At 41.5% G+C, this 14,218-nt stretch overlaps 1 protein-coding gene across 1 annotated transcript in view; it reads left to right on the top strand.

The window, feature by feature from the left end:
- Window positions 1-11,508: 11,508 nt before the first annotated feature.
- LOC124265845 (afadin-like) overlaps window positions 11,509-14,218 on the top strand; it is an 86,184-nt gene continuing 83,474 nt past the window's right edge. Inside the window, 1 exon segment of the mRNA XM_046700688.1 lies at window positions 11,509-11,806. Within this exon segment, the coding sequence (XP_046556644.1) occupies window positions 11,702-11,806 (105 nt within the window). The 5' untranslated portion in view covers window positions 11,509-11,701.

Genomic DNA, 14,218 nt, shown 5'->3' with positions numbered 1-14,218 from the left:
TCTCTTTTAATAACTGACAAGAAACTTGAAACCCAGATCCAGTAAACAGGTAAAACATAAACTCAGTGAAGCTGCAAGTCTGCACTCAAACAATGAAAATACAAAACAACACTGTATTTTACGCTGCGTATTTATCAACGGAAGTCAATTACTAAATTAACGATAGTCACAATGAGTGAAGCCCATTTCTGGTGTCCCCCGCCGTGATATTGCTGGAATATTGCTAAAAGCGGCGTAAAACCAAACTCAGTCAATCAGTCGATAGTTTTTCGTTTCTACCATCGATTAATTGCTATCGGAGACTCAACAATTGCAATCCATCGATAGTTCGATGCATTGTTACAGCCCTATCAATCAACGCATTTACTCAATGGTTTTACAAGTTTTACAACAATGATTTAAAACAAGCGTATACACAGAATCCGACAGAATTACCCTCAAACGTGAGACGTGTGTGCGTGTGTGTGTATGTGCGCGTGCGTTTGTTGGGGGTGGAGGGGTGGAAGAGGAACATATACAGAACGTACGTATAAATCGTTGTTCAAGTGTGTGTGAGGCTGTACAAAAACACGTTGTACATTTCACGGACAACAGCGGCACGTGAAGCTCGCACACCTTGCATTCCTTATCCTGACCAGTGGTGGAGATTAATGACCAGTCGTCTTCCCGCTTCCAGCCCTAATCGTGATTGATCACTTCGCCGACTTATCGCTGCTTTTACCGACTTAAAACATACGGCGGTCAGACTGTATACAAGATCTGTCTTAAGGTATAAATGATGTCAGCTCAGTTTCATGTGTACCGACTTCGATAACAGCACCGCTGATTAATGTTGAAACCAAACTGTATTTGACATTTAAGCAAACGTGTATCCATATATACTGAACACAAAAAGTTACGAATGGTGGATATTTATGGGAATATGATTACGACATTGTGTGCCCAATCCCCACTACTAAAACAACATCCCCAAAAATATTCGAACCGCATCCGTGGTGTAGTGGTTAGAGCGTCCGCCCGGAGAGCGGAACGTCGCGGGTTCGATCCCCGACCGCGTCATACCAAAAGACGTTAAAATATGGTACTTGTTGGTCCCTGCCTGGCGCTCGGCATTAATGGGTACAACAAGGACTGGTCGGCACGGAGTTAGTATAATGTGTGTTAGTGGACAGGTGTATTCATGCTTAACTGCGGCATGGTATCTCAGTGAGCTGGCGCTATAAAACCAGCTTAAGTCTGGGCGAGTACAAGCAGCCACACATACACACGCACGTACGTCGTCATATGAGCGAAATATTCTTAAGTGCGACGTTAAACCCCATTTCACCTCACCTCACCTCATTACAAAACAATATCTCCTAAAATATTCACAATCTCTAAGTTTATTTTGTGTTCGGTATATAAATTTTAGAATGCTCCTTGAAATCCACTATTTAACCTCAAGTGTTTCACGTATAGTTTAAATCAATTTGAGTTTGTCATGGAAACGCAACCAATGATTGTAATACTTCGGAAATGTACCAGTGAAGATCCGGGTTAGAATAATGATCTTCAGTTACCCATGCTTGTCGTAGGAGGCGACTAACGGGATCGGGTTGTCAGGCTCGCTGACTTGGTTGACACATATGTCATCGGTTCCCAATTGCGCAGATCTATGCTCATGTTGTTGATCACTGGATTGTCTGGTCCAGACCCGATTATTTACAGACGCCGCCATATAGCTGGAATATTGCCGAGTGTGTCGTAAAACTAAACACACTCACTCACTTCGGAAATGTTTTAGAATTTATGTTAATTAGATCGACGTCTTCCCAAATTTAGAATTCTAGAAGTATTGAGAAGTGTTCATCTCAAATGTAAGTTTATGAGTGACATTTTTAATTACACCGTAAAGTACTGATAGCTTCTCCTCTAGTCCCTGGTCGTCACGATGTGGCTGAGATATTGCCGATGTGACATTAAATATTAACTCACTCACTCTAGTCCCTGGACTATGATGTACATGTATTTTCCCTTCCACCCAACCTAATCTGTCACGCTCTGAGCTCAAATTAGAAGTCTAGATTTTGCACACGTTAGGATCGTGAACACCTCGTGTCATTGGCGCTCATTTCAATTTGAATGATGTGTTTGTTTCTGTCAGGATTATATTATCCGATGTAACATACGTTATATTTGGGATTACACTTTCTCATAAAGTACAGATTCTTGAACTTTTGAGTCCTATCTGGGATAGGCATTGTGTATATTTTCAGCGACTAAGTGTCATCTATGTACGTATTTGAGATGCGAGTTGGCATTTTGATACTTCGGTGAACGAGTGATTAGTGATTATTGTTTAAACTAACATTTTGATAAGCAGTTAGGATTTCAAAAAAAATATATTTACAATCATCTTTTTGTTTACACTTAAAATTTCAACGCAACCGAATTAAAGTGCAGTGTGAAATACACGACCGTTTCTCATTTCAGGGACCGTTGTACAGCTGAAGCAACGTTTATTTACCTCCTAATTAAATGTTTAATCTGTAGTGGGAGTTGACCACATGATAGTATGACTAACGGAGGAGGACGACCTCCACACATAACCATTCAGCGCGGGTCGCTGAAATACTGCAGCTGACAGCCCCACCCCAACCCTAAACTAGTCTCTGAATATACATACATTTGATAGAAACCAACAGTTCCTTTTAATTGAAAATGACTGTCTGACTGAGTTTGGTTTTACGCCGCTTTTAGCAATATTCCAGCAACATCACGGCGGGGGGACACCAGAAATGGGCTTCACACATTGTACCCATGTGGAGACTCGAACCCGGGTTTTCGGCGTGACGAGCGAACGCTTTAACCACTAGGCTACCCCAACGCCCTAATTGAAAATGAGACCCAGTGAGAAGGGAGATTCGGAACCTGCGGAAGTCTAGACTTGATTCTTTTAGGGCTTTAACATTGCAGGAAGGGCTAGACAGAAGGGAAAATAATGCGGTGCAGGGACAATGAGACAGACTACCCCGACCCCTAAACCCCCACCCCTAGACTTTTAATTATAGGGAATCCCAGTCCTCTTTATATGACGAAGCATGTTCCATGTCAGTGAATTCCGATCTAGGCAAACGTCAAAGTTTGAATTGCAGTACATGAGTTTGCATACCGATACTGCATTAAAGTGTCTGAGTTACATGTATAGGGACGACAGAATTGAAAATGAGCTGTCGGAAATTTGAATAAGTTGGAACAGTTTTCAACCAGGTTGAATTAACTGCTGGAACTACTACTACTACTACTACTACTACTACTACTACTACTACTACTACTACTACTACTACTACTACTACTATGACCACACCATCACTACTACTACTACTACTACTGGGGCTGTGGGGTAGCCTAGTGGTTAAAGCGTTCGCTCGTCACGCCGAAGACCCGGGTTCGATTCCCCACATGGGTACGATGTAAGAAGCCCAATTCTGGTGTCCCCCCGCCGTGATATTGCTGGAATATTGCTAAAAGCGGCGTAAAACTAAACTCACTCACTTCCATAGAGCAAGTGGTTCAGGTAATCGAACATAAAAACACCTTGTTTGAACAGTTGAACCAATGTGAAAGCATTTTCAAAGCTACCATGACAAAGGCAACCAAGTACAATGTATCTGTAACTGAGATAGGGCAATCGTGAGGAGTTTGTTTCAGAAATAGCTCCGTCGGGAACATTGCTAAAAGCGGCATAAACTAAACTCACTCACTCCTACTACTACTACTACTACTACTACTACTACTACTGTACTACTACTACTGTCCACGAAGACTACCACCGCCACCACTGATATTTCTACTACTGATGACAAAAATAATATTACCCCGCCCTAATATTGCTGGAATGTTGCGAAAAGCGACGTGAAACCATACTCACTCGTTAATAATTATTTGTCACTGAAGGGCTGCATCATTCGGAAACATGCATACCACAACAGATAATCAGGTTAATTAGAATTCATAGCGATGTATTGAAAAATATCGAGCTTATCTGGCCTACTGGCAGACCGGTGAGAATATAATTGGAATATACTTCTCACAGGACACTTCTTTTCACAGGACACTTCTTGTCACAGGACACTTCATGTCACGGGACACTTATGCACTTATGTTAGACTGAGTAACCCGTCTAAGGTAACAGCTTGTGAATTATAGAGTCAGAAAGCTGTTACTTCCATGACCTGACTCGGTACTCAATACTAGCTTGTTCAGAGATGTGCTCTGTCATTGCGTGCATTAACTAGATGCATGATGTGCATGCATGTACAGTGCATTCAACTGATAAGGCTGTAACTATCACTTTCGAATGGGTTTTTTTCTTTGTATGCATTAACAACTGCGTTTGTGCTTATAAATGGCAAATGTTCAGTTAGAAAAGATCGTGCATGTTGTCCCAGAAACTAGAGCCACTATAAATAGATGTCCGGTAGTAATAGTAGTTGTTGTTGTAGTAGCAGCAGCAGCAGTAGTCGTAGTAGTTGTGCTTTTAGTAGTAGTAGTAGTAGTAGTTGTGGTAGTAGCAGCGGCAGCAGTAGTCTAGTAGTAGTTGTTTTAGCTTTAGTAGTAGTAGTAGTAGCAGTATAGTAGTAGTTGTTTGTAGTAGCAGTAGCAGTAGTAGCTTGTTGTAGTAGTCAACAGTAGTAGTAGTGTGCTTTTTAGCAGTAGTAGTAGTAGTAGGTAGTAGTTGTGGTAGTAGCAGCAGCAGTAGTAGTAGTAGTTGTGCTTTTAGTAGTAGTAGTAGTAATAGTAAGCAGCAGCAGCAGCAGCAGCAGCAGCAGCAGCAGCAGCAGCAGCAGCAGCAGCAGCAGCAGCAGCAGCAGCAGCAGCAGCAGCAGCAGCAGCAGCAGCAGCAGCAGCAGCAGCAGCAGCAGCAGCAGCAGCAGCAGCAGCAGCAGCAGCAGCAGCAGCAGCAGCAGCAGCAGCAGCAGCAGCAGCAGCAGCAGCAGCAGCAGCAGCAGCAGCAGCAGCAGCAGCAGCAGCAGCAGCAGCAGCAGCAGCAGCAGCAGCAGCAGCAGCAGCAGCAGCAGCAGCAGCAGCAGCAGCAGCAGCAGCAGCAGCAGCAGCAGCAGCAGCAGCAGCAGCAGCAGCAGCAGCAGCAGCAGCAGCAGCCGTAATTGCAGCAGCAGCAGCAGCAGCAGCAGCAGCAGCAGCAGCAGCAGCAGCAGCAGCAGCAGCAGCAGCAGCAGCAGCAGCAGCAGCAGCAGCAGCAGCAGCAGCAGCAGCAGCAGCAGCAGCAGCAGCAGCAGCAGCAGCAGCAGCAGCAGCAGCAGCAGCAGCAGCAGCAGCAGCAGCAGCAGCAGCAGCAGCAGCAGCAGCAGCAGCAGCAGCAGCAGCAGCAGCAGCAGCAGCAGCAGCAGCAGCAGCAGCAGCAGCAGCAGCAGCAGCAGCAGCAGCAGCAGCAGCAGCAGCAGCAGCAGCAGCAGCAGCAGCAGCAGCAGCAGCAGCAGCAGCAGCAGCAGCAGCAGCAGCAGCAGCAGCAGCAGCAGCAGCAGCAGCAGCAGCAGCAGCAGCAGCAGCAGCAGCAGCAGCAGCAGCAGCAGCAGCAGCAGCAGCAGCAGCAGCAGCAGCAGCAGCAGCAGCAGCAGCAGCAGCAGCAGCAGCAGCAGCAGCAGCAGCAGCAGCAGCAGCAGCAGCAGCAGCAGCAGCAGCAGCAGCAGCAGCAGCAGCAGCAGCAGCAGCAGCAGCAGCAGTAGCAGCAGCAGCAGCAGCAGCAGCAGCAGCAGCAGCAGCAGCAGCAGCAGCAGCAGCAGCAGCAGCAGCAGTAGCAGCAGCAGCAGCAGCAGCAGCAGCAGCAGTAGTAGTAGTAGTAGTAGTAGTAGCATATACAAATAGCATTCTAATACAACGAATCTTCCCGCATGAGTCAATACAGACGCACATTTGCCCAGCAACGCAAACCCAAGCATATTCCTAGACTGTGGTATACACAGCTTCAGCGCAATATACCCCCTCTGGCTATGCAAGTGCATCTGTACAGCAGGTTGTGGCATGCGGCGTTAGGCCCGCGGGGAGGGTCTTCGCCACGCTCCTCGCGGCACTTCCCGCGCAATCGATTAATTACTGAAACAAGTCGAAGACGTTAATACCTGATTGATTTATTGACGATGCAGGCGTTGAGTAACTTGCGAGACACGTCAAACCTTCACTGATCGATACAAATGTTCCCTTGACACATACTGGCCATAACGATGGCGAGCATTAAGTATTTCACCTCGCTGCTGGCGCGAAGACATGTTTGTATATGACTTCAAAATCAAACACAAAGATATACATATATGTAGATTTCAACCGTATTACATATGACCAATCTGCAGTTAGGGACTGGCCATGAGTAATTCCCAAAATAAATCTCAAATATGCCCGCTATCATGAAATACATACCATATTATATATATTTATATACCATAGTATTATATATATATATATATATATATATATTATAATATATATTCATAACCCTGAAACAGTATATGTAGCAAATCTATATTTTTAAAGTTGCAGTCTGAAAATGAACGGCTCTTGGCTCGTCTTTACTGCTATATTTTATTAAGTTAATTTAAACTTTCTTTCTGTAAAACATGTTTGTTTCATAGACAAGATGTTAGTCTAGAAATACATTTAATGAAGAACTTGTACTGTTCAACCTTCCATTGCCGTTCGGATTCTAACTTTAATAATTTTGGCCCATTTTATACAAGGAAATTTTAAGGTAAACGTATAATATGTTGGAAAGGTTAAATAAATGCACAGTCAATTTCCAGCGTGCAGATTACCTGACTTGGTTGATGCGTGTCGCCGTTTCCCAAATGCGAAGATAGATGTGGGTGATGTTTAGTGCAGAAGCTATTACTTACAGACCACTGTCTCACAGTCCCTAACGGGATCGGGTGGTCAGGCTCGCTGAGTGAGTGAGTGAGTGAGTGAGTTTAGTTTTACGCCGCACTCAGCAATATCCCAGCTGTATGGCGGCGGTCATACATACATACATACATACGTACATACGTACATACGTACTTTATACTCTCTGTTCACGAAAGTGATGGCATATGTCTCAAAGTTCATATTTAGACCCACCCACATTACTCTTCGCTCTGACCGCCTCCGTGGTACAGTGGTTAGAGCGTCCGCCCGGAGAGCGGAAGGTCGCGGGTTCGATCCCCGACCGCGTCATACCAAAAGACGTTAAAATATGGTACTTGTTGGTCCCTGCCTGGCGCTCGGCATTAATGGGTACAACAAGGACTGGTCGGCTCGGAGTCAGTATAATGTGTCTAAGTGGGGTATTCATGCTTCACTGCGGCATGGTATCTCAGTGGGCTAGCACTATAAAACCAGCTTAAGTCGGGGCTAGTACAAGCAGCCGCACATACACACATACGCGCATGCACGTCGTCATATGAGCGAAATATTCTCAAGCACGATTCTGCTCTTGAGTCCTGAGGAGACATCTGAATCTATTGGCCAGGATCCCAAAGCCATTTTCCACCACTCTCCTTCCCTGGAGAGTCTGCAGTTGAAAATCATCTCCTTCTGGACATCCTTATTCTGCTGTATGGCTTCGTGAGGTAGTTCCTGAGTCATCCCTCAGGGTGAAGAAGGGCATGCCTTGGTGGTCATGAGGGTTTGCAGTCAGAGGGCAGGGTGGGGAGGAGTTCTAGGTCTTCCTCTTCCGAGCTCCGAGTCTGACATGTGTCCTTTTCCACCAAGCTCGATCCACACAATCTTGTTATCTGCATCCACCAGAGCTAGGAGTGGTATCGAAAAGAAGCGCTTGTAATTGAAGTACAGGCTGCCAGTTTGGGGTCATTTCTTGATGGTAATGTGTTTGCCATCGAAGAGCTGTGGTGTTAACCATGTGTAGTTTTGGAACGCTACTGGATCCTCCAGCCTCAAATAGGTGTTTAGGAGGCTGGAAAACTGACCAAACTGGTGTCTCCTCTTCTCTGTGAGACATGGTCGCACCCAGAAGTGCCAGACTGAAACTCTCCTGGCCCTTTGTGGTTGGAACTGTAGCTGGTCTGGCTGGTGCTCGTCTTCTTCCTCTCTGGCGACAATGTAAGCAGTAACACTGCAAGTGTCACGTTGTCATCATCCTCAACTCCTGCCATCATCAATGGCTGTGGGTTGTAGTGTTCACTCCAGTTCCAGAAACAATCACATCCATGGTCAGTCGGGCTGTATATATTCCCGTCGGGGTCCAATCGTAGCTCAAATCGTGATCATCCTCGATGGTGATCGTGAAAGACATCGCGACCACAATCGTATCCTATCGCAACCGAGCGCATCGGTTCGTGATGAACGTATCGGTACGTACCTATACACGTACCAGATCGTCCCAAATCGGTCGCCTCGATCGTGATGATCGTGGCAGATCGCGACCCAAACGTGGACTCGATCGGGACAATGCTATCAGAACGTATGTGATCGTATTTGAACGGGAGACCAGATCGTGACAGTGTCACCTTAAATTAACCAATCGTGACAATATCGCCTCCAAGCGCAACAAATCGTCTCAGAACGTATTGACTCGCATCACCTCGTATCCAAACCCGAAATTTCAGAGAAGTTCCTCGATCAGCTACGAATGGCCAATAATCGTGGTGTTTGTAACGGATCGCACGACAGTGTGAACCTAGCAAAAGTAGTAAAGTGTCCACATCAATGACGTACAAAGTAAGTGAAGCAGTCGTACAATGATCTTTACAAGCTGTACTACCACTCGGAGACGTGATTACCGTACATTTGGTAAAATAACATAAAAAAACATGAGGTAGTGAATTAAGGTAGTTTCAGTTGAAAGTTTTACTCAACATCTTGAGTACAAACGGTAATCTATTTAAGTTTGATTATGCACCATCAGCACCGTGTACCTTATTTAACGAACCAGATGAAACAATTTCACATATGTTATGTTTATATTCTGTTGATACATAGGAAAAGCTATTAGAATGGATTGGAAAATATACAGAAGGCAGAATTACCTTCAGTGAAGAACACATATTGTTTGTCTTTAAGGGTAAACATAATAACCCTTTGAATCTTGTTATCGTGATTATAAAATCTCTCCTTTATAAATTTAACCTTTCAAAACAAAACAAAAATAATAGTAGTAAGATATTACGAAACTTCAACGTTCATTGCATATTCAAATTGTAACTTTGCCAGCTTTCATGCCTTCTGGTTTTCCTTCCATTTACTGTTTATAAATCCTCTACACTATTTCCAGAAAACTGAATACATTATATGTGTATATGTATTTCTCTACACTATTTCCTGAAAACTGAATACATTATATGTGTATATGTTGCTAAGACATGTACAACAATAGCTACACACTTTGATGCACACAACATTTTTAATGTTCATTTAGGGTTAAGATAGAAACATTAAAATAAAAAAAACAAGAGGTAATGTAATAACTTTTGTGTCTCATGACACTCTGGCTTTGTTGTGAGAATTGTCAGATTTTTGTTTTGTTTTGTTTTGTTTTGTAATTGTGTGTACTCCAGTGGCACGGTGGGGGTCTGAAAGTTAGCCAATATCGTTTTGTTTTGTTTAACGTCAAACTAAGCTTTATTCCAGCTATATGACGACTTAAGTGGCTCAGATTTGCAATAATATCTTTTAATGTTCTTCCGTGGAAGGATATATCATTACAATTTTTCGAGTCTCTATTATAGTCATAGAACCATACTAATTGCCCTTCCGACAATACATGCCTGTTATACAAAAGACTTACATGAAGCAAGTCGAGATTTTCCTCAGGTTAAGGCTCAACAATGTGACAGGGCTCCTTTTAAATTTCAATGAAGTTTTTTTTTTCAGTGAAAATTATATATCTTAAATTCAGAGACTAAACGTCAATCTGCACTTACGCAATCAACTTGCGATCACATCATATCAAGGATGGTATTTATCGACGCCAGTAACATATGATTACGAGCTTAGCATTGTCGTGTTAAAAAAAATAATATGTATAACCAGATAAAACGTGTTGGCACGTTATTGCTTCAACGATGCTTATCATTTTCACAAGTTGCTTCGTCATTTGGTCAGTGTTTTTTATCAAATATTCTACCTTTCAAAATATTGTAAACCCATCAAATGATTTCTCAAAATGACAAGCTAAAGTGAAAAAAAAACATCTTAAAACTCTGACAAAAATATTACAAGCGTTATGAAAGCTTAACTTTTCTGAAAACGGTTGATTACGACCTGTGGCAACTCTATACTTTCTCATAGGCTTACGAATGTCGTGTCTCTACGAACGTTATGTGGATCGGGCCCCAGTATAGACAACTACAACCTAGTACCGGGGGCGGTGGGGTAGCCTAGTGATTAAAGCGTCCGCTCACCATGCTGAGGACTCGGATTCGATTCCCATCATGGGTACAATGTGTGATGCCCATTTCTGGTGCCCCCCACACCATTGCTAAAGGCGGCGTAAAACTAAACTCACTCACTACAGTACCGTATGGAATACACCAAATACATGTACATCAATATCGAATAACCATTTGTTTTCTTTTAGCCACTATCCACTATTGATGTATACTTTCCTTTTTCGTCATTTTATTACGAAATATTTTTATTACGAAATATAGCAAATGTTAAAAGAATTACAACGAGGCGCATTCGTATGAAACAAAATTGAGCATTCTCTGCAAGGCTCCCACCTTCCCACAATGTAAGTACATCATAATGTATTTGGTATATTTAAGCATCCTCTAACTCTATAGAAACATTGTATACAGATTGACGAATTCAGCCTCACAGCTTGTTGAAAATTGTTTACAAAAAGGAGACTTTGCAAACACCGCTTTATACTTCAACCGCAGTATCAAGAACCAAAACGACAGTGTATATATACATTCTAGTTTAATACTTCAGTGACATTCATAGCAAGAACATATTTAAATTGAATGCATTCATACTATGACAGAAAGCGACATTTTCCCACGCCGAGTACTTTATAAGAGTATTCCCTGGCTGAGTGCGCTTCCATATACAGTGATCTACTTGTATATTACTCTATATGCGTGAATATACAGGTGTATTTACCGTAATATGCACCCCCTCTCTCCCCCGTAGAAGATGACAATTAAAATTGTCTTCACCTATAGACTGTTTCGTTGTTGTCGTCGTTGTATTGGATAGAATATTTATTGTTGAACGAGCTATGCTATGAACAGGTTTGAAAATCCCTGTGTCAATAGGTTAGTAATTGTTGGTAAAATGACTTTCCAGTTCGTTGATGCGTAAACTGGAGGCTAGTTTATGATCGTTTGAGCTTGTTAGTCAATAAAGAGTGTAAAGCTAACACAACACGATTAAGTACTACATGTGTAGTAAGAGACCGAGAACAATTAACGCCTGGTGGGATTTCGTTCAATCCATTAACAGAAGCGCTCAAGTCATTGGATAAATTTAGAACAAACAATACGGTAAAAGCAAATCGATTCTGCGCATGCGTTGTACGCTTGATAGTTCTCAGGCCGTTGGGGATTGTATTAGAAGTTGAAGCGAGCGAACGACCGAGGTACAAACTTGACAATTGGATACTATACATTGGGAGAGTCGTGTCCGTGACAAGTAGAAGTGCAAATGTGACCGAAATAATCAAAATAACGTGGATTTTAATTCCGTTGGAGGATTCCGAGCCGGCAAAATGGCTCAAATGGATAAAAGAGCGGAGAAGCAACATCTCGTAAAACTTATTTCTATGTGGAATATAGATCATTACGACATTTTCGAATTAAGTCAACCAGATGAGGTAAGTGGTGCATAATATAAGAATTTACCGACAATATGTGAGTGTTAAATGATCATAACGTCCATGTTTGTGAGTGCATTTGAACGTTAATTGTACACCTTAGCGCACCTGGTACCTGCGTCTACAGGTGACACGATTTTCGCGTCAACAATAATCCAAAATGGCGACCTTGAGCTGGCCAACATAGATGGCTGTAAAGTCTTGCCATGCTAGATTCGAGTATTTTCACCCGTTCTCTATGCGCAAGGCACAGAGGGTGGGTTTTTACAACGTTTTTAAGATCAAGCGTAACAGGTAAAAGTTCAAAATGCGTCGTCGGAATTCCGGAATTTTAACGTGGTGATTCACTGCTCTCGAGTGTGACATTTGGAATGCGAGGATGTGTATTGCAACCTGTAGGCGTGTCACTCCCTCTCGTTTCCGTCCGTCATCTCAATATACACCTTTAATTGCAATTTCAAACGTAGCGCCCTTTAATTGTTACCGCTGTGTACCTGTATGGAAATATATCGGTTTATACCATACCTTGGTTTGTTGTGATTGTCGAACACAATAGACTTTTATTAGGTTATTCAGGCGTTGACAGTTCAAGCATTAACACTTCCTGATATGTTTTCTCAGCATTTCGAATCTCACTCCCTAAATATTCAATATATATTTCTTGTCTGTTTTTAAAAATACATAAAATATTCACATTCGTATTTGACGAATTGGGAAACTGATAAAAATAAAAATGCTAATATTTACAATGGCAAAAATATTGTATGATAACCTGTTTTAGGAGAGAAAATAAAAGGTTTTTTTTTGAGATAATAATATTGTAGTAACATATTAAAATGTTTCCTTTCACTGTGCTATGTGACATAAATGTACACAATGTATTCAAATATTAATTATTAATTGAACAATGTGTTAAAAATAAATATATTACTGCCATGATATGTAATATGCTTGTTATAATACCATATATGAGGAGAACAATGTCTTGTTCAAGTATATACAGTGTATCATAATTGTTATGCATTGACTTTATAGATTATTTACGTTTCCTATAGTATAGCATGGAAGGATTCGGTTTTGTTGTGTCAAAAGGATTTCTGTTTATCATGTCAAGTATTGAATCCCTTTTATCATGTTCATATAAAAATATGAACAGTGAAATGTTATACTTTTCATGTGGTGATAAAAAGGTCTTATTACTCTCTAAGAATTAATATGAATTTTGTATTTTTAAATTTGGACTTGAGATTTGTTTTGGGACTGAACACACCTATATCTATGCCATATACCCTTAAACCCTAGTATCTAATTGCCAACAATATGGCAGGGAGAATTTTGTGCTTAAAAACTAATCCGCATTTTATGGAGGCTAAGCATTATATCGTGGTTGAAGCATTTAATCCAGGAAATGTGGTAGCCTTGACACAATGACACATTGATGTCAATAAAATACATCCCAAAACAACATTCAGATTTTGTGTATAAATCAATGTCATGTTTTTTAAATACTGTAGAAAAAGTATGGAGTAGTATAAACAATGATATTTTTCAATGCATGTGGAAACAGAGGTACAAATAAGCTGCATATCTGCGTAAATTACTCAAATATTTATGTAAAAACTCAATTCCTATTAAGTTTATTGCGTACAAGTACGCTTGAATTTTTGTAAATGCTCAATAAATGTAATTTTACATGCGTACACACATAAATGTCAAATCGTATATTGAGAGATTGTATTTCAGGACATGAACTTGACAACTTGCAGTCTTTCTTATCGTTTCTCATATTACAGATCAAATATAAATAACAAACACTAGCATTATTGTATTTTTAAAATTAATGGAAAATGGCAAAATACCCAATTGAGTTTGAGTGAGGAGAGTACAATTTATTTGGTGATTCAAAGGAAAATTAGAATACCCAATTGAGATGAACACAAGCGAGTACGTAACTCCATGACCCAAAATGTTATCTGTAGCACTGTGGAAATATAATTCAGTCTGAAATCTATTCACATAGCTGATTATAATATCTTTTTGACAAGCTGTGATGTTACATTTGTGTTACATGTTTATGACAGCTTAAAGTATTTTTTAACAAAACCGGTCCAGATCAGTTCAGTGGACGCAGAGTCAAGCACATTAAAGCCTAACACAGTTGCACTGATTTATAACGTTTTCTATTACAGTTTATTATTTGTATTTTGTGAGTGAATGAGCTTAGTTTTACGCTGCTTTTAGCAATATTCCATCAATATCACGGTGGGGTCACCAGAAATGGGCTTCACACATTGAACCCATGTGGGGAATCGAACCTTGGTCTTCAGCATGACGAGCGAACGCTTTAACCACAAGGCTACCTCACCACCCCTTGATTATTTACTGACCTCTGTCATGTGGCTGGAGTGTGGC

Source organism: Haliotis rubra, unplaced genomic scaffold (assembly GCF_003918875.1).
Source record: "Haliotis rubra isolate DU_JTF1 unplaced genomic scaffold, ASM391887v1 Scf999, whole genome shotgun sequence".
In the NCBI taxonomy this organism is placed as follows: Eukaryota; Metazoa; Mollusca; class Gastropoda; order Lepetellida; family Haliotidae; genus Haliotis; species Haliotis rubra.
The sequence above is the reverse complement of the archived record's forward strand: the minus strand, read 5'-3'. Positions and strand labels throughout refer to the sequence as shown.